At 38.8% G+C, this 27,190-nt stretch overlaps 1 protein-coding gene across 1 annotated transcript; it reads left to right on the forward strand.

The window, feature by feature from the left end:
* Positions 1-2,675: 2,675 nt before the first annotated feature.
* On the forward strand, positions 2,676-26,238 carry ACO1 (aconitase 1). Its single transcript, XM_088527911.1, has 20 exons — positions 2,676-2,783; positions 4,229-4,397; positions 7,177-7,314; positions 9,018-9,087; positions 9,191-9,374; positions 11,178-11,317; positions 12,097-12,268; positions 12,751-12,851; positions 13,878-13,994; positions 15,251-15,410; positions 17,736-17,871; positions 18,391-18,475; positions 18,759-18,915; positions 19,445-19,569; positions 20,228-20,332; positions 21,044-21,186; positions 22,601-22,748; positions 23,153-23,275; positions 24,429-24,614; positions 25,759-26,238. Exons 1-20 carry the CDS (start codon positions 2,687-2,689, stop codon positions 25,870-25,872), a joined length of 2,670 nt encoding a protein of 889 aa, XP_088384037.1. The 5' UTR covers positions 2,676-2,686; the 3' UTR covers positions 25,873-26,238.
* Positions 26,239-27,190: the final 952 nt, after the last annotated feature.

Consider the following 27,190-nt stretch of genomic DNA (forward strand, 5'->3'; position numbering starts at 1 on the left):
TTAATTAAGGCTCATCACTGAGCAGATTGTGAAACTGTGAGAAAAGCTACACAAGTGGCCAAGTTAATTTGCTCTTGGGGAACAAAGCTTGAAACATTAATCCTTGGTTTAGAAAGTGCTCCCTAGTTACACGTGGTTCTTAGTAATATCAGAAAATACATCCTTAGTGTTAATGTGATGGATTTCTAGTTGAGTAACCTGGTTCTCTGCTGCAGCTCCCTTTCTGTTAAGATCAGCTACTTGTTCTTACTGTCTAGAGATGCCCTGCTAATTGTGCAGCAAAAGTACAAATACCTACGTAGAGGCAGTGTTAAGTAGTGGAGTAGATAAACTTAAGGAAATAACATGGTGGGGAGTGGGAAGGGGTGATAATGACAATTTAAGGCCGTAGATACAAGATTAGGTGCAGCGTCAGTGGTAAGTGCTGTGCTTTCCAAGCAAGGTCAGAGATATTCCCGTCTTCCATCTGACTTCTGTTTCCCACCCTGAAGCAAGTGTTTTCATCTGTGCGGTCCCACCACTTTTCCAAAAATCAGTTGTTTTTTCTTCGTAGATTCCCGTGGCATCTGCAAGTTTAAACCTTCCAGGCTTGAAAAGCCAGTGCTTTTCTTTTAGGGCTTGTCAAATCCCGTCTTTGCCTCCACTGTGGGAAGCTTTCTCTAGCATTTCTAGTATCCTGTTAAGGTGCCCAAATTAAACTGTTCTGTTGATTCTGTGCTGCTAATTCAGCAGTGGTAGAGAGCTTATGCACAGCTGAGGGAAAAGAGCTTTTACCACTTGAAAGACATGCGGTCTTCAGGCATTACCAGAGAAATATGAACCCTCTGTTTTCATATCTACTGCTACAGGCACTATGGAACAGCTGTTTAATTCTATGTGTTTGCTCCCTGTCGGAAGGGCAGATGTCACATGGATGAAAAACAACTTCCTTGTTTTATATTTGGAAAGCTATCACTTACTCAAAATAAATCTGCCCCTCGTTGTTTTCAGGGTTTCTGTACTGATGCTTAGGATCCTTTTACACGTCTCTCACTGTGGGAGAGGAAAGTAGAGGTAGGATTCTGAAAAGCTGAAAATGAAACTTTTTTTTTTTGTGAAGAGATGGCTGGTTGGATGGCAGTATTGATGGCAAGTGTATTTTTGAAGATATTCAGCATTGATGTTAGCCAAAATATCAAGTGTGCACAAATATATTAGTAGGTACAGAAGGGCTAAAATAAAGTGTTTTTTTTTTTTGTCTGATGTACCTTGTATAATTCATGCAACTCTTCAGGGAACATTCTAGTTATGAGAATGCATAAGGAGGAAAGTACAAAGAAGGAAATGTCACTGTTAGAAAAATGTGATTGCGGACAGTGAACTATTATAGGAAGTATGAAGACATTCATATTACAAATTGAGCTTTTAGCATGTGATCACAAAGATATGAATTCTATGGTGCAAAAGGAAGCTAATTCTGAGCTGTTTTTACTTATTTTATGGGAACTGTGATGGTCTTCTGATTTGTGATATTTTTCCTCTCTCCTTCTCTTATGCATTGTCATCCTTTGTGTTGCTACCTTTCTTCTTGTTTACAGGAGTTACCTCTGTGTGCTTGCCTGGAAATTATTTTCATTCTAACTGTATGGATTCTGGCCCTAGTTTTAATAGACTTTCACTCTGAAAACTGATTTTATAAGATATGCTTTTTTTTTCTTAGTTTTCCAATCCAGTGCGTATGTATTTATGTCTTTGGAGTTAGAGCTGCTGACTTGAGAGTTGAAAGCAATTTTCTCTTGTTCTACAGTGGCAGTATGGAGGAAAAGGAGCAAAATGAGATTCTATTCTTTATTTTCTAAGTCTTCTGTTGATCCATTTCCTTAGAATCCAGAACCCCTTGAATATGTCGATTCCATTAGGACCAGACAAACGCTAAAGGACAGTTCAGGACGTAAAATATCCTGGAGACTGTTTCTGTAGGTGGGTTGCATGCAACTTCTTTTGGAGGTTAGAAGAGGTTCTGGTGTGAAATCAGGCTAGTTCTGAATATTGTGGTATTTGTGAGCATTTTTCACCACTTCAGCTTACTTGTATAAATGAAGCTGAAAAGTGTTAGGTCATAATGGAATTCTTTACCTACTAAAGCACTGGGACAAACACACACAAACACACTTTGAAGACCTCAAGAAGAGTTAATTGTGTGGTAAGTTTTCATTTTGCTCTAGAGAGTCCTAACAAATATTTCTGAAGTGCAGAGGACTTCCTGTTTCTCAGATGATCAGTCAAGGCTTGTAGTCTTACAACTTTCTTTGTCAAGCCATCATACTTACTGTTTGATTGATTTTTTTTTTCCCGCTTAATTTTGAATGGCTACATAAGAAATAGTGTCATACACTTATAGTAGTTCCTAAATCACAGAGGCTACCTAGAAGCAGCATAACATAGGTAATAGTGCAGACTCACTGCAGACATTGAACTTTCTTTATAAACCATGTGTTGTATCTACATGATTCAAAATGCACTTGTCTTCCTCCAGGCCTTCTATCTCTGGGAATGTTTTGCAAACAAATTGTAAGGGAGATGATATGACTGATATGGTCTATGCAGTTTCTTTCTGTCTGATGTAGGCTTTGCATGCGGGACAGTTATAAATGATGTTGTGAAAATAACAATGATTTATCTTTTGTGTTTACCAGGCTCTTTAACCATGAGCAACCCGTTTGTAGGGATTGTGGAGCCACTGGACCCCAAACAGCCTCTGAAGAAGTTCTTCAATCTAAACAAACTGGGAGATGCAAGATATGGTATGTTTGCAACATGAGAAAGCAATGCACTGAAACAGGCACCTGCGTGGGCTTAGGGTTGTTGGTTATCATTGATGCTAAACAGCACTGGAAGAGACACTGTAGTGATGAATGCTACTTGTAGTTCTTGAAAAAGAAGTTGTAGTAAAATTTAAGTGTAGAAATTTAGAGTGGATATTCTAAATGGGTACAGGGAAAACTAATGAAAGCATTAAATGAATACGGCATCTCACAGCTGCCTTTCTGCTGTGATAGGCAGGAAAGGACCTATCATTGACATAACTGACTTAATCCAGAAAGGCTGATCAGCTTTGAAAAGAAAAGTAAGAGGAGACTAGAAGAATCCTTTTCGGAGGAAGCTTTTTTTCTCAGAAACTTCCTGAGTATTCCCAGGCATCCTTTTTGTGACACTTGTAAAAATCTTGTATCTTTTTTTTTTTTTTTTTTTGTTGCCTCAAAGAGGAAGTGCTTGGTTAAGGGGAATACAGGAACCAAAGCAGCAAAAGGAGGAACACTTTCTCTGAATGTCAGCAGTGCATATCCATTGCAAACTCAGAGTATGTAGACCGGAAATCAATTAATGCCAGATATGGTCTCTGAAAAGCGAGGAGGAGTCTTCATAAACAGATATATGTGTGTTATTACCAGGTGATCTGTTCCAGAATCCCAAGAGTGATAAGCTCCACATCCTCTAGAGGAAAAGGGTAACAATTCTCACTCTCCAGCACAGAAATGCAATAACTCAGTGGCAGATAAAACGGTAAAAGTTGACATAGTATGTGTGTCCTGAAACAGGAGGTTTTCTCTCTATTCTTTTTAAAACAACATGTGTATTCAATGCTATGTGATGTATTTTCTACAGCACAGTGCAGTGCTCAATGGTGTGCTGTTTTTACGATCCTGCTAGTGAGCTCCTGCTATGATTCAGTGATCTCTGTGCCTTGGGTCCCTGAGTGGAAAGTTTTGGCAACCTTTTCACTACGTTTTTCATTTGAACTATTCTGAAAATAAGTCAAAACCTGCTAAACAAAGAGAGAAAGGAGAGAGCATCTTTTGTTTTCCTTCATGTACCTTTCTCCCGGTAGAGATGTGTCAAGACTACTCTAGTGTTACTTTTTATCAAGTATAAATATATCTGTCTTGAAGTAGGAGGAGACTGAGATGCACACTCTTGATGCAGGTGGGTTTCATTCTCCATCCCAGGAAGAGATTGGCTGAACATGCCAGGTAGAAAACTGTTTGTGCTGAACATGCCATCCCAACATGCCAGGTAGAAAACTGTTTGTGCTTTCCTAGTGCATTTTTAGTGATGAGTACAGTGGCAAGAGTGAGGGTAAAATAAAATGAAGACAACATATTGGGAGTAGAATTCTGCACTTGTTGACATATGGGAATGCACTCTATGGTAAAAAACAGAATTTGCTTCTTGCCTCTTTCCCATGCAGCTCGTCTGCCGTTTTCTATTCGAGTTCTCTTGGAAGCGGCAATCCGTAACTGTGATGATTTTCTGGTGAAAAAGGAAGACGTTGAGAATATTCTCAACTGGAAAGTGGTGCAACACAAGAATGTTGAGGTGCCATTTAAGCCTGCACGAGTTATTCTGCAAGACTTCACGTGAGTCTGATGCTCTCCAAAACTGAGAGGCAGGGGTTGCTGACTAGCAGGATTACACAGCCTGGGATGAGGAGGGGTGATGAATGTGCAGCAGTTCTCAGATCTGGGTGGAAGTTGGGGGGAAGGAAGAACAAGGGAAGTCTTTGAGCAGGCTTTTTCATTCTCCCTGGATGTCATGTTGACAGCATGTGGAGAGGCAAAAGGTTATATAAAAGCACTAGATAAAGTGCTTCTGAGATGGAGAAATAAATATCTTTATGGAACTCTTCAAAAAAAAAAAAAAAAAAAAAGAGAAAATGAGATGAATCAGTTTGGATTCAACTGAGGAAATTCAATATTAAGAGGTTCTTTCCCACACCCCCGTTGGATTCCTAGATTCGCAGGCTCTTGCTTTCAACTTTAGACTTATTACTGTTCTCACTTACAGCTCTTAGGAATCAGTATCTTTCCGGATATTTTATTTCATACTTCTCTACTTCTATATAAAAAAAAGTGAATGCCTACTATTTTGCAGAAATACCAGTAGAGATCCCTACATAAAGGATTTTTTAAAATGGTCTCCTTTATTGCAGTGCTGTAAATCTATAAGTGTCAGCATGTAATAGTCCCTGTTAGAAGAAAGTCAATTTTCAGGTAGAGCATTAACTCCTAACTGTTCTTAATATAGCATCTGACTTGCAAGTCCATTGTTCTTTGCACCTTAAGCCTATACAGCAAAAATTGAGATCTTCTTGTACTGCTAAACGATCAGTTGATTCTGTGTCTTAGAACATTTAACATTTAAACATTTAAAAGTTAATATTTTAAAATTTGAATCACAGACAAAGCCAACTTCAAACCAAATTTTCTTGCTTTTCTTGCTTCTCTCCTTTCTTGCCTCTAGACCACTGCTAAAAGTTTGCCTATAAACTTGCAGGTGAGCTGTATTTATGAAAAAAGCAAGTTCCTGCACACTCTCCTGAGCGGGAGCTTGTTGGAAAATGCAACTCTTGGCAACTTTCCAGAAGATTCGCAAAAATTACAAGACCAGGATTAGAACTAAGGATTTTCCTAGCTTTGACCATTCTGTGATTATCCTGAATTCTTCTAAGAATATAAATGGATTTTTCTCTATTTCTTTTCAATTGTATATAATTTGTAAGCCGGAAAAAGTAACTTTTTCCCCCCTTTAAATCTACTATGTTAAAATAGCATCATAACATCTGCTGCTTTCACTGATAAATGTATGTCCTGGAAAAGTGAAGTACTCCACTAAAGATTAGTTTATCAATCATTCTCATGTTTGTTTTAGTCATAGTTAGCTTCTTTTAAGTCAACATTGGATCATATGGACCTTTTGGGGCTGTTTTTGTAAACAATCAGAAATTCAGCCTAAAATTATGGAATAATTGCAAAGCCTTTTCTTTTTTCTTTCCTGCATTGTTCTGGCTAGATTTTTACAAGCTTCATTGCAGACAGGAGTTGAAAACAAACTTTTACTGGTTCGAGCTGCTCTTACAGAAACTTAGTGCTCTGGGATACAGGGTGATACGAAATTCTCACAAACACATCACATGGAAGCTCTTACCCTGAGCCAGTAAAATCAAGCATGTTGATGTGGTTTCTCAAATGTATTGAAATACCTTCTGCATGGGAGTAGTATTAGCTACCTCTTTAGAAACATCAGTATGTCCTGAGAAACACCAGAAGCCTTGTTAAAATAGATATTAAAAAAAATTCTTCCATTTAGGATGGGCATTGAAGTGCCAGAATTTCCGATTGCTATTCTATGCTTGATTTATGACCTGATATAAGTTGGCTGTGGGGAATAGAATCCCCACATTTCATGTGCCTTTATTTACCCTCATGTAAAATTCACCCACCTCACTGAGGAAGGACAGCCTAAATTAAGGGTTTAGAAGTGTTTTGGGGTGAATGAGACATTCAAATTCAGAGATGAAGAGGCCTGTTAGCTTGTTTATGTGTCACTCCAACTTCAGGGGTGTGCAGGGTTGTCACAAGAACACATTGAGAAGGTAAAAATAGGAATTTTAGCCAAAGACCTAAGAACATCTTGACTGTGTTGTGTGATTTGAGGTGTTTCATAAGAGGTACGTATGAGAATCTGTTGGTAAAAATAAGTTGAACACTTTCTTATTTCTGTCTTTTTATGTTCAACTGGACATCCGTTAGGGCAATTGAATCAATTTGTGTATGTATGGTTATCTTGCAGATTGGTTCTCTGTTCACATGTTTGGTATATTCACATCCTTGGTCTGATGACTTGCCCTGCCAGTTTCACTTCAAGCATGGAAGGTACCAAACAGCCCTGATTAGGGAGAGGATTCTCCTATACTTCGAAAACCTAGAAAGAGTTGGTCCTTGTCTTAAAATCAGCCAACAAAATAAAACAAGAATGAAAATAAGTCTGTTTTACAGACTGGGAAGAGAAGAGCAAAAGAGAAGAAATCAGTTCAAGGTCCCACAGGAATGCTGACTATATCTTAGTTTCCCGATTCCCAGTCAAGCATTTTAAACTGATTCTGTAACTTTTATTATTTTGTTCTGACAATGCTCTGGGTACAGATGCAGTTCAGTTCTTCCTATTCTTCTGACTTTGCCTTCCCAAGGGCTCTCTCTACAGTAGAATAAAATAGTGATCACCCGCCTGGGGATAAGGCTGCAACTTGTTCCGATTGTAACAGAAGGTCTCTGCATCAGGATCTGGGTTGTGTTTGTTTTCTTGTATTGTTTTTTTTTCCCAAACTTTTTCAGCTTACCCATATCTTTTCTATTTTAGTGGAGTACCAGCTGTGGTTGACTTTGCTGCAATGCGTGATGCTGTGAAGAAACTTGGTGGAGATCCTGAAAAAATCAACCCCATCTGTCCTGCTGATCTAGTAATAGATCACTCCATCCAGGTTGACTTTAACAGAGGGTAAGAATATAAAGTGACTGTTAACTCTTAACATTAGTTAGGAAGCTGGATCCAGTTGCTGGCAATGAAGATAGTAGTTCCATTTGTGATGTTCTTAAAAACCTTAGGAACTGATTAAGTTAGGCTGTTGTATCAGTTGCTGGGAAGTAGTTGTGGAAATTCTGATCTTTCCCTAGCACGTCTCTCAGCAACATGAGCCTGGACTAAATTTTAATTGGAAGAGGTTCAGTTCAAACCTGTGATGATTATAAGTTTCCATAATAAAACTACATTATTATGAGTTGCACAGAAATAGCTTTTTTCCACATGCCCCTTTTTTTTTGACCCCGTGGAGTTTTCTGGAAAGGTCAGGTCATTTCTTCTTTATTTATTTAAGAAAAGACTGAGCAGCATTAGCCCAGCTGTGAGAATCTGTTTGCTGGTTTATTGCCTCCATAGAGAAATGGACACTGATTAGTATGGGTCCTTTTAAGTTTTGTAAAGAAACAGTGCTATTTCATCCTCAGCATGTACTCAGCAGGCCCACACTAGAATACCAGAGCCTCACATAAGGGTGAAACTACCCTGGCTAGTAGCTACATATGGGCCTACCAGGCTATTCTTCCAAACAAATTGTGCAATTTCTTTTTTCAGAACTTATATGTTTCTTGTATGAGAACTGTAGACTTATATGGGTACAAATTCTCACTGATGCCCATCACACTCGGTGGGAGAGATGGAGGGGCAAAATTTTGACTTATGTAGCCGTTGAAAATATACTCCCTTTAACTATTTTGTAGAAATGCAATAGCTATTCTTTAACACTGAGGAATTTAGAAGCAGACACAGTAATCAGGTAATGGTAGGGTAATGGCAATTCTAACATTAGTATTAAACTAGAGAGCTAACTTTTATATTTTTAATTTGCATCTGCGTAGTTTTTTAAATCGTTAGGAAACAGTCTATTTCTTTATGAATAAGATATGACTAAGTCTTTAGGACAAAATCAACTATTTTGATTCTTTCTCTAAGTATTTTAATAACACTTATTTCATGCTATCCAAGTACTATCCAAGACTTTACTTTGTTTGTTTGTTTGTTAATAAGTGTTTTGCGTGTTTGTTTGTTTGTTTTTCTTTGTTTTTGTCTTAACCATGTTTTATTTTTATTAGGGTCATGTGCATATGGAGAGAACCTTGGCCGGCCTTGAACCTGAGGTTTTTTTTTGTTAGTGCTCAGGCTTAAGTTGATTAAGTTGAAGGATAAGTAGCTGACACTAGTGAAATGTTTGTTAACTCTGTGATGAAACACAGGGACTTCAGACAACAGTGTGTAGTCACTGATCTGTGATAGTCCCTATTTAACCAAAGTTGCAGGGTGGTTAGATTCTGCTTCCCTTTATTGCTGTGCTAGTTCTTCTCATTTAGGTGCGGCAAACTTCTCACTGCTGTAACATATAGTCCAGCTTTTCCCAAACTACAGATTTCAGGTTCACTGCTCGTAAAGTTCAGATTAGTACTCAGGGTTGGATCAGACTGGAGGTATTATCCATAAGACTTCTGAAATCCTTTTCATCAGCTGCCTGTGGCGTTAGTAAAGCCAATAAGATTGATCATCATTATCTTTAACAACTACCGCTTCTTTTATTCCTTCAGTGTATTAGATTGTCTTCAGATTGCAGATGGAGACTTTTGGTTATGGCAGCTGATTATTTCCACTTACAGGTCAGACAGCTTGCAGAAGAATCAGGACCTGGAATTTGAAAGAAACAAAGAAAGATTTGAGTTCTTAAAGGTATTGAGAGAATTAATCCTATTTGTGTTGACAAGTGTGAACAAATGTTCTTCCAGTACTTGTGTACATTGAAAACTTTTGTCTGTACTTCCTTCCATTTCAGTGGGGCTCCCAGGCTTTCCAAAACATGAGGATTATTCCACCAGGCTCTGGGATCATCCACCAAGTAAACTTGGAGTACTTAGCAAGAGTGGTATTTGATCAGGATGGTTACTATTATCCAGACAGCGTGGTAGGCACAGACTCGCACACCACCATGATAGATGGCTTGGGAGTGCTTGGCTGGGGTAAGTGCACTAGCTTATCATAAATAACCTGTGCGCTGATAAGAGGCTGTGTTTCAAATTTGCCCCTAATATAAGCAACTTACAGTTATTTAAGATTTTATGGTTTAGCTTCACATTCTGATAACATCCTCAGATTATAAAAAACACTTCTGGTGCTGTTTTTTTCATTTTTTAAAAATTATCTTCTGTTTTGCACTTAAATCACAAGGAAAAAGGGAAGGAAAGCTATTAAATTTTTGGAAACCCTTTAGTCGTTTGGGAGGGCAAGGAAGTTGAAGCATCACCAAACAACCATTTGTTCCTAATACACTTAGCTTTTTTCCAAGTGCTACTTGTTATTAAGTACTGCAAAGGCACTGCTAGGTGGAAGATGCTCGGTGTAGGCTCTGTATGGGTTTATTATGGCCAGGGAGGAGATTGTGTAGAACAACAGTATGGAATATGGACTAATACTAATAGTCAATGGAATGGAATACAAGTGACTGAAATTAGCAGGGTTTTTTTTTTTTTAAATTGCAATGTTTGAAATGTTGACTAAATAAATAGATAATGAATTGGAAGCATCACACTCATCCTACACACAGCAGGGAAAACTTCAGGTGCACCTCTTGTCTTTCTATTGTGTGGTGATAGCAGCCCAATTGAAATATCTACTGTACAAATACAGAAGACTTTCAGTGACCTTAAAGCGATTATGTTAATCACTCACAAAGATGCTTATCAGGTTCTGAGTAGCACAGGTGATGCAAATAGGACATTGTTTGTGCTACCTTTTTATCATACTATTGTAGCAATACTGATAGAAACTTTCTATGAAAGCTAGAAGAATTTCTGCAGACTTAGTCATCCATATATACACTGGTTCATTTTTTGAAGACCTGAGATCTGTGAGACAGGAGTTGTCTCTCTTATTCCACGTTTGGTTGCCCTTGCACATGGGGCCCTCATATTTAGATACTACTGTAGTAAAAGATACTTGTGCTAGATCGGTTGCTAGTTAAGCTAAACAAAATGTGAAGGAGGTTTAAGAGGTGCAAGGTAAAGATGAGTGGGACTTTCTATGGGCTGTAAGTTGGAAAACAGCTATTTGAGCGTCATTTTGTTGGAAACACAATGCTTTTTTAGATTGAGTATGATTATGACATCCTAATATTTTATGTTATTAAATTACTAAGGTGGGGTAAACACCTGAGTTGTATTGCTCTGACATTGAAGGTATGTTTACCTAGAGGTTCTTACCTGCACGTGGCAAAAAACTGTTGAAAGTTAATATACTTAAGGAAGATAGTTCTGTCTTAACAAGTAACTTTCCTGTTAGCATTCTTTAGAGCTATCCATAACTGTTTACTTACAGAATCTTTCATTTTTTTAAAATGACTTTGTAGTTTCTGTATTATAACCCATAATCATGTTCTGCATACATTTTATACACTGCTCCATGTCATGCTAGTGTTATTGTTCCTTGTTGATTATTTGCATGTTTATGACATTTTATAGATTTTTTACATCTATTATCGTAAAAGTCAAATTTCTTCAGAGTGGGTTACTAAGATTTACATAATATCCCATCAGTTGGTTGAGGAACAAGGATTGAAGTGTGAAACAGAAAGAAATAAAAAAGCCTGACATTGCTGAAGCAAGATGACAAATGCTTCTCAGCGCAGGACTCAGCCCTCTTATTGTCTGCCTTCTCTCCCCTTTCACAACTTAAATCATCTGCTCAGTAGTTGCATTTCATAGGTTTATTTTTGACACAACACTATCTTTTTAAATAGTGTGTTTGTGTAATGTTGTTGCATGCAGGTGTTGGTGGCATTGAAGCAGAAGCAGTGATGTTGGGCCAGCCGATCAGCATGGTGCTGCCTGAGGTGGTTGGCTATAAACTGCTGGGAAGCCCTCAGCCACTGGTAACATCCACAGACATAGTGCTCACCATTACCAAGGTAATTTGAGTTGGCTGTTAGATCATTAGTGCAGGAAGCTATGCATGTATAAGACAAAGACACTGTATTGCACACTTAAAAGCACCATCTCTTTTTCCATTTATTTTTTCTTTTTTAAAAATATTTTTTTAAACTTTGTCACTCCATGTGAGTTGAATTAACTTTCCAAAGCTATCTGCAAAATTTCTATCCAAATCTGATTCTCAAAAGCAGATGAAATGAAAGATGAAATGAAACAGAGAGATGGGATTTCACGGGCTGTTCTAAACCTATGGACTGACCTGTTTGAGAAAAACAGTGCCTATAAAAGGTTGTTCTTGTTTCTCTACCATCTCAAAAGAAAAACGATTTGTAGTGTATTTATTCACTCTGTAACTTGTGACTGAATTGAGTGGTACTAGTCAGCATCTAATAATGAGCTGGAGCTCAGAAATTGGATATATGTGTTCATCATGGGACACTGGCTTTTTACAGAATCTGCAGAAGGAGAAAGCCAAACTTCTTGAATTCATCCAAAATCAAAATGCATCATCCTGGTTTACTGGCAGAAGACTGTACTCTTCTCCTGTCCTTAGCCTCACTGAGAAAAGTGCAGTTGTTCTAAGATAGAATCTAGTTTAAATGAGAAAAAGAGCAAGTTTAAAATGAATACATTACTATATTATATCTTATTATTATAGACTTACAGTTCTTTGTTTCAGCTGTGGAATTTCATGTGTACCACATCTTCCTGGTTTCAAATTACCTTAGATTACGCCTTTTTTTTTTTTTAATAATAGCACCTTCGTCAAGTTGGAGTTGTGGGTAAATTTGTGGAGTTTTTTGGTCCTGGTGTAGCCCAGCTGTCAATTGCTGACCGAGCCACCATTGCCAACATGTGTCCAGAATATGGAGCAACGGCTGCCTTCTTCCCAGTGGATGACATTAGCATTGGGTACCTAATGCAGACAGGTAAATGGGAGGGGAGATCATGACTTGAGGATGCAATTAAAGGCTGGGACCCCTGAGTCTACATGACATACTTAACAACAGGGTTGAGCGCCTTCTGTGCTTCTGTACTTTTTATCTGTGATTGCCTGTTCAGGCTTTCTTGATTTCAGGGTTCCTGTTTAGGAAGAGACAAATTAAAGCTGTTTCCTGGCAAACATGGCCAGGGCTCTGGCCCTACTCTAGCCCTGCTTGCACCTGTTTTGTCCTGATTGCAAAAGTAAGAACCTAAGTTCTTCTTCTCCAAAAGTCACTAAAGCTGCTCCGTCACTCTGTTGTACTTTGCTGCTAATGAGTATCCAGAATTGAAAGAATCTTTTGGTGCAGTTCACAGTGTGAACAGTGTTAAATAGAGATGTGTGTTTTTTCTTTCTCTCACTCAATTGTAGTTCCGTATTTTCATTTGCCTTTTTCTTTTTTTTTTTTTTTCTGTGTCTGACCTTTAGGCCGTGATAAAGAGAAGATTACATGCACAAGAAAATATCTTGAGGCTGTGGGAATGCTGAGAGATTTTAAGAACTCTGCTCAGGATCCAGACTTCACACAGGTTAGAAATCATGTCCTCTTCAGGCTTCTTTGTGCCTTCCTATCCTTCCATATTACTGTTGTCTGTTATTCACATAAACCAGAAAATGGTTAAGGGGCTTTGTAACCTTCCACACATTTGCCTTCATCTGAGCTGTTTTGCTTAGACACTTGCTCAGTGGAACAAGTCAGCTAGTCTTCCAGGTGTGAAACTTGGGCATAGGGAAAGATGGACTCACAACTCAGCTCCAGGTAGTGCATATTTGTCCTGGTTCATGGAGGATCCATGTAGTTGGGAGCTCCGCTCCAATCACAAGCACAGCCTGTGAGTGTAGTGTGGATGTGGTCTCGAGCTGTGCCTCGGCTGTGTCCTTCTTATGCTCAGCAAATTATTTCACTGCATATGTTTCACTGAGAAGCTGTGTGTGGTAATTGCAGACCACGCAAGCTGTTTTCTGACCAAGAAAATCAAGGTCACTGTGACCTGGAAACTCAAGAACTGTTTCATTTTTTTCAACCAGAAGAGTTTTATCTTGCAACTTATCGTAAGAGTTTCATGATTGTCTGAATACTTTATAAATATGGGAAGATGAAGCACACAGTCAAAAGGATGTTGAAACATGGGTGGGGAATAGGAAAATATGGTAATCTATAATGTTTTGTTATAGGCTCTGAATGTTTTTCCCAAAGCAAAAATAGTCTGGTCTAGTTTCTGTCTGTACCAGAGTTTCTTCATATCACTGTTTTCTGGAAAGTGTCTTGCTACTAGCATCTGAAAGGGCATAATTCTCAAAACTATTTACATTTCTAGACGCTTCCTTCCCATATTCAGTAACCAGGGTAATTTCAAGAGCAATACCCAGGAATTAGCAGGGCCTGAATGTAGAACCATTCTTTCTCTTCTGATCTTGCTGTCCTCACATGTGTTCTCTGAAAACTTCTGCAGAGAAGCCTTGACTGAGCAGTGGGCGATTACGCATACCTGTGTTTTGCTGACTTTATCTTGCCATGCTGTGCTGAAGCCTTTCTTGTTCCTCTTACTGAACAGGTGGTTGAGTTGGACCTCCATACTGTTGTGCCTTGTTGCAGTGGACCAAAAAGGCCTCAGGACAAAGTTGCAGTTTCAGATATGAAGAAGGACTTTGAGACTTGTCTGGGAGCCAAGGTAGGGACTAGGGACACTGGGTCCTATAAACCAATGCATGCTTCCAGAAGCTGTCTTGTCTCTATAAGCCTACATTCTGGAGTTCAGTAGCGTGCTGTTTGTTTATTCGTTGAAGAATCAGATGGGGTTGTTGGGCTGCTGTTTGAGTACAGTTTAGAAAATGGCATCAGAAACACGAGTCGTTTAAAATTAGGGTGGTGTGTTTTCACATGAAGGAGTGTTTGTCTGGCTGAAGTAGTAGTTCTTTCAGATTTAGACCAGTCCGAAGCTATCTGAGGCCTAGCAACATATGGTAGGGGTTTCTAAACTGATCAACTTGTGTATTGTTTATAGACTGGACGAAGTAGCTCCTGCACTGAACTCTGTGTTAACTACCCATTGCTTAACCAGACTTCCAAGTGCCCTATGCACTGGGCTGCACAATGTAGTTGTGCATTCAAGACAGATCGTTCAAAACTGCTTGCGTCCCCGTGTCTATTTAATGTTGCTCGTGAAGATGCCATAACAGACATTCTAAGAATGAAGTATTTTTCTTTTACATCATGCCATGGAAAAATTGTAAGAGAGAAAAAAAAAAAAAAAAGATTTTGATTAGAATTAGAAAGTCTAGACCCAAACAATTATGTTTCCAAAATCAGATTGAATCTTTATTTAAAGTGGAAAACTGCCCTGTTAGAATGCAGCACATGTGAAAACTCCACTGACATGCAGCAAGAAAACTAAGCCACAGCAATTTCAAATTTTCTTAATTTGTTAGAGTTTGCAAACTCCATGAGTGTAGCTTACCCTTTCACATATACAAACTTAATATTTCATACTGGGAACAGTTCTTTCTTGATTTTTTTTTGTTTGTTTGTTTGTTTGTTTTCTCCAGCTCTCAGTTTTTGCCTCTCAAGTCAGCTAATAGCATTGTTTTCAGCCGTTTAATATTCACTACTTGCATGCAAATCTCAAGTACTGTGGCTGAAATCTAGATTGTGCAGCTAAGATGTCGTCCTTCTGGGTAGGCTTTGCTGTCCAGTGCCTGGACAGTTATCTAGGGCAGATGGAGGAAAGCTGTGTCTGAGCAGGCAAGGAAGGATATGTTTGTGCAGGAAAAAATACACATACTGTAAAGCCTTCCCTGTTACTGATAAAGAATGGGAGGGACCCTATAGAAATAATTTTTTTCCATCACTTGGGCTGGCCAGGAGTGCAGCCCATATCAGTTCCCAATCAAAATATTTGTATTAACCACGCTCTTTTGATCCTTACAGCAAGGATTCAAGGGATTCCAGATTGCCCCTGACTTTCACAACAGCAAAGTCAAATTTACTTTTGAAGGCTGCGACTTTGAGCTTGTTCATGGTTCAGTAGTGATTGCTGCCATTACGAGCTGTACCAACACCAGTAACCCCTCAGTTATGTTGGGAGCAGGTGAGTTTGCTCACTTTAACTTGCAGACAATTCTCTGTGACTCTGGTTATGTATTATAAAGGCAAACAGAACACTGGTATAATTCTGAATGCACAGTACTGTTTTTGTCATTCTGATTTCATGTTAGAACTGACCTTAGTCCCTCAAGCCAACAAAAGGAATTCTGGAAATAGTATTTTGTTCAATACCTGGCAATGTGGACTGAAGAAAACATAGTTCTCCTGTCCTGTTTTCTCCACAGAATAAACTGTACCTGAAATAACCAGAGCCTCTAGCCCTTATTCAAATGCACAGGTCTTCTATGAGTGTAGCTGAGGGAGAGGCTATTGAAAGTCAGAGGGATAGTGAAGAAGAGTAAACTGTGTTTTTACTTCCGTAAGTGCTTTAATCTGTCACCAGAGGACCAAAAGGCACTAGGAGGTCTACTGAGCTGTCAGAGGGGTCTGAACATGAGGGAAATTGTGTTCTGTGTCTTTGCTTATCTTTGACCCTTGTCATTTATAAATGCAAGAATCCAAGAAGCGGTTGAACATGGATTTTTGTGACTCACCATTCAAATACCACATGACAGGGTTGTCTGAGTTGGTTGCAAGACATTTCTGGTCATTAAAAGCAGATGATGGGCTGGAGTTGTTTCTTTTTATCCTGACCAGTCTGGGCTGAAAATTTCTTCTCTTATGATTCTCATGAAGAGAACTAGCATAAAGGGCTACATGTGCAGCATCCCAGTTTAGCTCCCTATCCTAATTGCTTGTAGCATGCTTACATATATTTTTTTTTCCCTATCTTCCTCCTCAAATTTTTCTCGGATGTTACTTGTCACTGCATGATCACTAGTGCATTAGGCCTTCCTACAGGATGCAGATTTATCTTCCACAAATGTAGGAAGGGATGTGTGTCGTAGGCAGGTCCTTTTCACATGGAAGTGTGACCTACTGGTTGAGGTCGCTTAATCTGGCCCTAGAGCTCCTGTACGGTAAAGGGAAAATCTTGTTTTGTGGACTTCCCCAGATACTAGTCGCCTTGAGTTTAGTTTGGCTACATTATATTTGTTACTTTTTCTTCAGTGAGAACCTTTGGTCACCCTTCAGTGCTGGCAGTTTACCTCTTCTCTTGCTGTCTTGCTTTCTTAGCTCTAGTTTGGTGTATCCCATAGATTTTCTACCTACTAAGGATATACTTGCCTCATGTGCTTGGCTGCCAGCCTGAGAGTAATTTTTAAACTCTCTCCTGTTGGGTGATGGGGATGCTGATGTTTTCGTCTGCTTAGGTTAATAGTTCTAAGAGTTTAATGTGCAGAAGACTCTGCAGATGCAAATGAAACTGCACAGCAGTCTGAAGAGTCTCTATCTGCAGATTAATGGGTGCTTCTGAACTGGCTGCCAAAGGAGGACAGGGAAAAAATTATTCCCTCAGCTAAAGGCAATCCCAAATACAAATGGTTGTTTGAAACAATGCAACCTGTGCACCAAATGATGGGTAACAGAACTGCACAAGAGCTGTTAAAAACAAAACTGGTTTTGGTGATACCTTCCTGTTGGAGATCACTTTCCATAGTGAAGTTGAGCTATATTTGCTTATCCAAGTGGAAATGTGAGAGAGAAAATGGGGCGTGGGAATAGGAAATACTGCGTAGTTAGCAAAGCTGCTGCATGTTTTATGTTCATGCTGGCAAAGCCGTGGGGAGGATTTCATTTCTGAAGGAAGGCTACAACATTTATGTGCAATTCATTTAAAAAGAACAGGTTTGGGACAAATGTGTTTCTGGTAGCACATCCCTTCCATTAAATATCCCTATACAGGAGACACAAATCTAGGAGTGGTAATATAACGTTCTTGCAACAAGGCACAGATTGTGAGTTAGCTTGTTTGTGATAAGTGGCGAGAATCAATATTATCAAAATCATCTGCTTTGAGAACAGTAAGTTCAGCTTTGGGTTGCCAAACTCATAAGTAGAAAATTAACAATTCTTTGTTGCATTTTTCTGCAAGACGTTAGTCTATACAAGTAGCTTTTATTTAACCATTTACTGAATTTTGAATCTCTCTACATGCTGGTGAGGCATAGGTGTATCTTAACTAATGTCATTTTCTGTGACTTTCCAGTAGGGTGGAAATTGCACACTGAGCCTAAAGTTCAGCAGAGCCCTTGATCTCAAGTCAGTTTCTCTGGCTTCAAGTGGATTGGTGTGATTGTCTGTTTTTCCCTGCAGGAAATGGAGCCCGTTTTCATCACTGTTTTTTTATAGCACTCCTGTTGACGCGTTGTTCCACCAAATGGTCTTACCTCCATGAAGCACTTCAGCTTTCCTCTGCATTTTTCAGGATTGCTTGCTAAGAAGGCCGTTGAAGCTGGTCTGACAGTGAAGCCATACATTAAAACTAGCTTGTCTCCAGGAAGCGGAGTTGTCACTTACTATCTGAGGGAGAGTGGAGTTATGCATTACCTCTCTCAATTAGGGTAAGGGATCTTTTCTTACTGTTGGCTCAGGGCTGCTTAATTACAAACATTAACGACGAGTGTGGCAATAAAATAATTATTTCTCTATGCCGTTTAAAAGATGTAGCACGTAATCATATGGCGTAATCGTGCATGAGTTAACATAATGCTGTTGTGTTGCCTGACTTTGTGCCAACATACACAAGGAGTGTGTTGCTTGCTATAGTTTCTTGGAGACTTATGCTCTTAAGCAGGAAAACAGTTTATTTTTCAAGAGCAGTAGCTTTAAAATAATGACAGTATATTGTCTTTTGTGTTGCTAGAGGACACATTTCCTACGTCTTTTTTCAGTGCACATGGAAAGTCACTGGCATGATAAAAATTGATTATTGTTAAAAATGCTGTTTTCAGTACTATTTAATTTGTTAAAGCAATGTATCTTATCTTCTAAAATTAATTCTAACCAAGTGCTAAGGATTTAAACTTCATGCTTGAGAACAGTTTTGTTCACTGGTGCATATTTTTTTCTGCTCTGTCTAGGTTTGATGTGGTGGGCTATGGGTGCATGACCTGTATCGGCAATAGTGGGCCCCTACCAGAGTCTGTTGTTGAGGCCATCACGAAGGTATGTATCAAGCAGCCTTTCCCCTGCAGTTTATTTAGGAAAGCTGTTCTGTCTCGTGCTGTCCTGAGGTGTGTTACAATGAATTATCCGTTCTCATTGTTTGGAAAGTAAATTCAACCTATCTTTGATTTTCTGTGTGATATGTTTTGGGGTCATTTGGAAGGAAACAGTTCTGTGACTGTCCAGTCATTTCTGTCGCAGCGTGAGACAACTATGTGGGCATAATGGCTGCAGGAAGCCTGCAAACACTACAGAATCTTTTGTCTCAAATCCTCTCTCCTAGGGCGACCTTGTTGCTGTGGGTGTTTTGTCTGGAAACAGGAATTTTGAAGGGCGTGTTCATCCCAATACCCGTGCTAACTACCTGGCATCCCCACCGCTGGTCATAGCCTATGCGATTGCAGGGACCGTCCGGATCGACTTTGAGAAAGAGCCTCTGGGTAAGACGTTTTGGGGATAGCCAAAACTGGTTGGAATTAATCCCCTCAGAAGCACTGGTCCTAGGGAGAGGCTTCAAATGGATGAGTACATCTAGATACAGAGAATGATACTGTTAACTAACAGAACAACAGCAGAGTCTGTATGATGAAGGAAAGGAAAAGCCACATTTGACAGATACTCCGATTCTGCAGGATCATCTTACTGCAATCCAGACATAGAGAGTATCTCATAAGCAGCTTGAATAATATGGCTGTCTTTGAGCAGGGAGGTGGATTAAACACGCTCGAAGATCTTTTCCAGACTGAGTCATTCTCTGTAATGGAAATTATAAAAGAACGCACATGTATAGGGGTCAAGTCCATGAGGCTCCCTCTGTCAGACCCTTGTAAGTGAAATAAAGGGCATCTTACAAGCTCTGGTCAGACTAGGAGGCTCACACTTCTGAAGTATACTACCTATGTACACCCCTTCTTCCCTACCCACCCTGGAATGTTTGTACAAGAAACATAACAGTGCCATTTCCTACAGGAATAAATGCATCGGGGAAAAAGATCTTCCTTAAAGACATCTGGCCAACCCGAAGCGAGATACAGGCTGTTGAGCATCAGTTTGTTATTCCTGGGATGTTCAAGGAAGTCTACCAAAAAATAGAGGTGAATTAATCCTCAGTACAATAGTTGAGTTGAAGTCGTGCTGTGCTACTCTAAAAGTGTAAAATAAGGTGATCTTGATAATGAAATGGACCCTTTCATAAGTTTTGCTTTGCTGTGGCATTTAAGAGAGTTCTTCAAGAGATGCTTTTATAAATGACTTGTTTTTAATTAATTGATTCTCATAGTAGATTTCATTCTGAAAAGTGTTCTTGATTATTTCCTTAATGTAAGGAATACATGGATTCTTTGTTTTTTCCTCGATGGCATAAATTTTACTTCCACTACTTTAAGCATTAACATAAAAAAGAGGAAGACTTGTGTTTGATAATGGCTTGTTCCTCAGTAGTGAAATGAAATGTGTTTGAGGTTTACGTGAAGCTTCTTAAGATTACTGATAAAAGCATTGGAGAGTTGCAAAGTATTATCTATGTGCATGATACAGATAATAGTCAGAAAGTGGATGAGAAACTATTTTTAGTAATGAAGTAATGGTGTTTGTTTAGTTCCTCACTCTTGCTTTTAAAAGGTAGAGTTATATAAAAACACCTTGTATGTTGTCATAAGAAAGTCTTAAAAACCTTATGCCTTAAAAACAGATTTAACTGAAGTCAGATTTGTAATTTTACAAAACTATAGGATGTTTTTGTATGTTTTTCAGACAGTAAATAAATCTTGGAATGCCTTAGATGCTCCTTCAGACAAACTGTATACTTGGAATCCCAAGTCAACATACATCAAGTCTCCACCTTTCTTTGATGGTCTGGTAGGTGCATGCTTTTCACTCAGAGGCAGGCTAAGCTGCGTAATAGGACCTTGATCCATATTGAAATGATGTAAAGCGACTCAGAAGGACCTGAGAGCACCCAGCATGGAGATTATCCTAGGCTATACAGGCCTTGGTTCTCAAATGTTACGTCACACCCACTGTATGTACTGTAATACTGCATAAGGAATCTGAAAATACTGAGGATTTTCTATTACTTATTTTCTATTTCTAGTACTTAAAATTCTCTTTTCCTTTATAAGGTAGAATACTTTTAGATAGTGAGAAAGCGAGTAAGGGAAAAAGCAAAAGAAATGTAAGCCTCAGGTCTGCCTACATTATTTCTTTAACAATTCAGATTGCTATTTCAGCAAATAAAATGCAGATTTTGATTCATGCATATGCCTATTCTTGCCTATGCATATGCAAGTCCTATTCCGAACTTTCTGCCTTTTCATCCATATATCATGGAAAACCTTGGCCAACTTTTTTTTTTTTAATCTCTTTTATATATGCATGCACATCCTGGATGACAGAGTTTGTTTAGTATTTAATTTTTAAGAGGGTTAATTTTCTTAAAACTTTCTGCTAACTTGCAAAAGAATGGAGGCTTTATTTTGCTACATACTGATGTGTGTCCTACACTTTCAATTAAGGAAAAGGAACTCTGTGTCACATTTTAATGATTTTCTTTGCACTTGTATTGGTTAGACCTTGGCTCTTCAGACGCCCAAATCAATAGAAGAAGCTTATGTCCTGCTGAATTTTGGGGATTCTGTGACAACTGACCACATATCTCCAGCTGGGAATATAGCAAGGAATAGTCCTGCAGCCCGTTATTTGACCAGCAGAGGGTAGGCACCTTTTTCTTTCCTTTTTTTAGTTCTCCTCTTCTTACAAATTTGGAAGAGAAATTAAGCCCCGATCATGTTATTAGCTTACAGATCTACTGTGCTCACATATGTTTGTGTATCTTGGATCATTCCTGGAGAACACCCAAAAAAAGAAAAATATTTCTAATACTTCTCTTTCATCAGCTTTCATTGATTCTGGTAATTTCCAAAGAGTGTGCAGGTCTATTATACCTGTCTCCCTGTTGTTATGTTATATTATTTCCCCCTGTTGAAGTGAAAAATGAAATTATCATCGTACTTAATGCAACAAAAAAAAAGAGTTTTTATACTGACTTCTTGCACATGAAACCATTTCAGTGATCTAGATCAGGATGAGCTAAACAACTGTTAAACAACTGCTGATTCTGAAATTCTTGCTAAGGACAATCTGTCAGGTTAACAACACTAGGTGGATGTTAAGGCAAGATGCAGATTTGCTGTGTCTCCCTACTCTGTCTTTAGATGTAACATGACAACGCAGTCTCTGGTTTAGCACTTTCTGCAGTTTCACTGATGTTTTGAAATACAGTACAGCTATTTGAAAAATAAAATGGTTCTGGAGATAATTCTGGAGATTAAATTGACTCAAAGAGCGTAATCATCTGACTGCTAGCTGCTTACGTCTGTTTGATCAACTCTTGTCAGACCCTTTGAAATCTAAATAATCCCACATGTTACAAAACAAATGTTTTATGTCAGAATTGCCCTCTGGATATAGCCCAGTGCAAACAGTTCTCTGACACATTCTTCTACTTTTTATCTGTAGATTACGAACCTAGAGTATCCACTCGTTCTTCTATCTCTAGACCCAAATTAACTTTTTTTTTTTTAATTGTAACTTGCATCAGGGCCTCCCTTTTTGCCTTTTAGATGTTTAGGATGATGGTATCTCCATTTGTTCTAGATGCTGTGATAATATAAATAATTAGGAGAATATTCACTTGCCTGTAAGGATTTATTTTGCTTCTTCCGACGTAACATGGCTTTTTGCTTTTCCTTTACACAACACATTCTTGCATCACTGTCCGATTCTGTCAGACTGGGCAAATGTTGAGAATATTTTGGCAGTTGCTTTCTGTGTTTCAGGCTTCAGTAGGCACCTGCTCCCCACTCCCCCACACACTTTCTCTTTATTTTAAAAATGTAAGAAAAGAAGTTGAATAGTAGAAGATTTGGATACCTGTGTGTTACTGACATTAGTTGTCACAATGGGAGCCATGTGCTTGGCTGCCAAGTATTTTAGAAACAAGTTAAAAGCACAGCTGGCTGTTGCATCAGAGGCACCAGCTCTTTGATTTTATATATTTATTTTTGCAGCATTTCAGTCTAAAATAACATCAGTGACCTTTTATTCTTTTTTATTTTCCCTTAAAAGCTTGACTCCTCGAGAATTCAATTCCTATGGCTCCCGCAGAGGGAATGATGCTGTCATGGCCAGAGGAACATTTGCAAACATTCGCTTGGTGAACAAGTTTATTGATAAGCAGGGACCCCAGACTGTCCATTTCCCTTCTGGGGAAACTGTAAGTACAGATGCTGCTCTGAACTTAGGCTCACTGACAATGGATTAGCCCTGGCTGTCTCTCTTACAGCTTAGGTTGTTACTCAAGTCCCTTTTAAGTAAAGCTGATAAAGTGACAGGAACTCTGCTGAATTAAAGCTGTAGGTCATACCTACCTGTGTAATGTGGTGCTATCACACATGTCTCTAGAGAGTGTAATTGTTGTAGAAGTGATAGTTAGAAGTGTAGATTTGCTTAGGAAATGAGGCCAAGCTAGAAATCAGTGTCATATGATGAATACCTTCAAAATTCATCTTGAAGCAAGTGTGGGCTTCAGCTCTTTGTGGGAGGACACTTTCTCCTTGTCCTCAGAAATGTATTTCCATACCCTCAAAATACATAAAGCATTTGGCATTTTCGTTCCAGCTTGATGTGTTTGATGCTGCAGAAAGATACAAGCAGGCTGGCCATCCTCTGATCGTGCTGGCTGGGAAGGAGTACGGTGCAGGAAGTTCCAGAGACTGGGCTGCCAAAGGACCATTCCTTTTGGTGGGTGACCATGTTAAACAACAAAGAGGGCAATATTTAACAGAACGTGTTCATTTGCCAGGTAGGGTGACATAGCTGAGTTTCATTCCTGTCAGAGTTATGTTTTAAAGATACAATAGCAAGACTGGGACCTTCCTTGCACATAATCAAATAGGAGGTTATGGGCAGGCTGTGCTTAGCAGCTCACTGGGAGAATTGTTAGCAGCGGAAGAGATGTGAGATCTGTGAACGAGGGGATCTCTGAATAAACGGTGGATGTCCATGCAAAGCAGAACTCCTTGACAGCAGGATCTATTTTGAAATAACATCTGGGTCTAAAAGCTCCAGGAGAATTGCAAAAGCTATTTAAATATTAACAGATCCTGTTTAGGCAGGAAACTGTCTCCAGCTAACAATCAATAAGACTTCACCAGAAAGGACAGGCCTTTTAATACTTTTGCCTCTCACAATGCAGTGAACTTTGGTTGGACCTTCAGCTGCTGCCTTAAACTCACTTACTAATGAAACTATAAAGAGTACATGAAGAATAATATCAGTGGATATGAAATTTAGCAGTTTTCACCATGATCTACAGTTTTAAAGGATTCTTACCAGTATTGTGAGAGGATCCTAATGGAAATTCAGCTTCAGTTGGAAATCTGTTTGTTCTTCATTCTGTCCTACACTACTTACCTGCCTTTTAGAGCTCTGATTCACACTTTTTCAATGTGGAAATTTTAATGCAGTAGTTTATTTTTAAGCAAACTTTTAGATTTATACTTCTCTAAATTCTTTTTTTTTATGTTGATTTTTTAAAACTGTATTAACATGTAAACATCACTTAACTATACTAGGGTACATAGTATAGGCAACAGTGAAGGCAGTACCAACTCCATCAAAGAGGTGGCAGCAAGAGTTGCAGAAGTGACAAATGGTTTTTTACTTAAGACTCACTAAAGGATGATGGATTGCAGAGAAAACACATGAAATCTTTTGACAATTAGGCTTCCTTAAATGTGTTTGAAAGATGACACAATCAGGTTATCCTGGACAGTCTGCTGTCCCTCCAGGATAGGGGGAGAGGACCGTGGAAATTCAGATTTTTTCCCTTCTCTGATCACAGAAAGACTATCCTGAACCATGCAGCCAGTGGTTTCTGTTGTGTATTTCACAGGGAGTGAAGGCAGTGCTTGCTGAAAGCTACGAGAGGATTCATCGCAGTAACCTGGTGGGCATGGGAGTGATTCCTCTGCAGTATTTACCTGGCCAGGACGCAGGGACCCTAGGCCTCACTGGGCGTGAACGCTACACAATTATCATTCCTGAGAAACTCAAACCACAGATGAACGTCCAGATCAAGGTAAGTGGGACACCGAGGGGCGGGATTTACTGAATCTCTATTCCAAATAACTGTTTCTTCAAAGAATATGTTTTAGGAATGTATCCTGAACTGTTTGCGGGAAGCTTCTCTCACGTGAGATGAAGAAAAAGGTTTGAGATGAGGAGAAGCTTAGTCATTTTAATAGAATTCTCTTACAGTGGGATAAAAGCATCATACCCAAAATTCAGCAGAAAAGGCTTCTGTATTTTTGATCAGTGCTTCTGTATCCAGTGCACATTTTTCTGGATCCATTATTTCTTTCTATAGCACAGTTGCAACTAAACTGGAGACATTAAATAAATTCACTGTGTCTTAATCCTGACAAACTGACAGAAAATAACACATTCCACTGTGTGAACTAATGTCAAACCCCTTTTTTGAAAACTATCAGCATGTACAATGGAACTGATTTATTTTTGATTATAGCTCCCATAAAACTGGCTTATTTAGCGGCCTTCAAGTCAGCCTTTCTACTGCATTTAGCAAAACAGTGCGGTCCTTACTGTGCATTTATTCAGTGCAGGTGGTCTGCTTAGGGAAGTTTTGAAAAACAGGAATTTATGTTATGCCTTGGAGTGGGGCAAGTAGAGATCCAGTGAGTTCTTCAGCATATTGGGCACAAATAGACATTGTGCACTCATCTACAAATACGTGACTATGGCAATTTTTTTAGCAAAATAGTGATTTACTACTTATTTACTTCACACATTTGTCTTTGTTTTTCTTAATTCCAAACACTAACCTCTAAAGAGAGGTAATAAAGTGAATATTGGTTCAGAAAAATGGCTTTGTAGAAGAAAGCGGAGAATTAGAATAATCACTTAAAAGTGCAGTAAGCTTTTGTGCTTAGAGCAACAATAATTCTAGTAGGAGCAGCAGGTAGAATGCAAGGATGTTCCATACCGTGCTTGGTATATTCTATTTCAGGCCACCTTCTTCTGAATCAACTAGCAGTGATCTCACATGGCATACTATAGTAGCGAAACCCTGCTGTTCACTTAAGCAGTTTTCTCTTTTAATCTTCCTTAACATTGCAAAATGTCGTAATAATCCCTATTTTATTTCTGTGTCCTATAGCATGTGGAAGGTTCTGCTGCTTAAATTACTTCTTTATCTCCAACAGCTGGATACTGGAAAGACCTTCCATGCCATCATGAGGTTTGACACGGATGTGGAGCTCACTTACTTCCACAATGGGGGCATTCTGAACTACATGATCCGTAAAATGGCATCCTAATCCAAACAGCATTGAGCAGAAACGTCCAGGTACAAGCCTGCTTCTAGTCAGGGCAGGGAAATGATATGGTAACCATAAATATAACAGCCTGAACCATAAAGTGAACGACATTTTGGGGATTGTGTTATCAGGTGTGTTTACAATGTTGAATGGTCCTGTCTGTCAGGAAACAGGGCACTTGCCCCATTAAAGAAAACAGTTCTTTATTACTCTGTTCATATGGTGTTTGGATTGACTTACTCTAGGATGACAATGCAAAAGTCATGCAGTGGGAAGTATTAAAAAAGTAACTGTTGGAATCTGTGGAACTGTTGAAGATCATGTGCTGATTTATATTTTTTGTCCATTTACTTTGATTCAAGTTCATTTCTATGCTCATATCAGTGGTCCAAAAATTAACTGACAATATAAAATTAATCTTTTTGCTTTTCTGATTACCAGGCATTGAGTCGCCTTTAACTACAATTGACCAGAATCTGAGTCTAATACTGAAATTATTTAGCCACTTATTAATTAAAAAAATGTGAACTCTGTTCCTTAAGCTCTACCTTTGTGGGAGAGTGGTCCATTGGGGATAGTATTTCTAACTGATAAAATTAAATTTATTTTCAAAAAATGTTGGTGTGTTTTTGTTTATATTATTTTGAATGCTGAGACACAGAGCACAGCTTATACTTCCAACTCTTTACCTTCTTAGGAACATGATCTTACATGTTCTTCTTACCTTTTCTTACTTCTTACATTTTAATTAACTCATTTGACTAATCTACTTGATAAGGGGTGGATATGAATGCCAGCAGGCTGCTGTACCCCACCAGGTACTGCTGACTCTTCTTGATGACACAAGGCAGAGAAAAGAAGGTCTGCCACAATTTCAAGATTCTTGTCAGCATTTTTATGGGAGGTCACAACCAGCACTTAAACTATTGCCTTTGTTGAAGTCAGTGACTGCCTAATCTGTAGCACAAAATGAATCTACTAACAAATATTGGTAACAAAAACATCTTCTTACTTTGAGGTGAACAATGCTATAAAAGTTATTATTTCAAGTGTAGGTAGAGCATGTGCCAAAACAATTAATAATTTAAGTTGATAAATATTCTTCCAGATTATCTTCCTCTTTTGTCTTCAGTGCTTGTTGGCTGAATGTGGGAAAAAGCGATGACTTTATTTCTGAAAAAAGTGAAAAAGCTTAAGGGGGGCAGAGACTGCACTGTAGCTGCTGCAGACTAACAAGCTTCATTACGACAAGCAATGAGGAGCTTGGTGTTGTAAATAAGATTATAATCTTGAATATTATTTGACAATAAATATACAG

Source organism: Tinamus guttatus, unplaced genomic scaffold (assembly GCF_059628265.1).
Source record: "Tinamus guttatus ecotype Peru unplaced genomic scaffold, ASM5962826v1 Tinamus_guttatus_pri_ptg000295l, whole genome shotgun sequence".
NCBI lineage: Eukaryota > Metazoa > Chordata > Aves > Tinamiformes > Tinamidae > Tinamus > Tinamus guttatus.

Coding starts and splice junctions, on each gene's coding strand:
- ACO1 (XM_088527911.1), top strand. CDS start 2,687: ATGAGCAACCCGTTTGTAGGGATTGTGGAGCCACTGGACCCCAAACAG. Junction 13,995..15,250: donor AGACTTGTCTGGGAGCCAAG/GTAGGGACTAGG, acceptor TGATCCTTACAG/CAAGGATTCAAGGGATTCCA. Junction 22,749..23,152: donor ATTTCCCTTCTGGGGAAACT/GTAAGTACAGAT, acceptor TTTTCGTTCCAG/CTTGATGTGTTTGATGCTGC.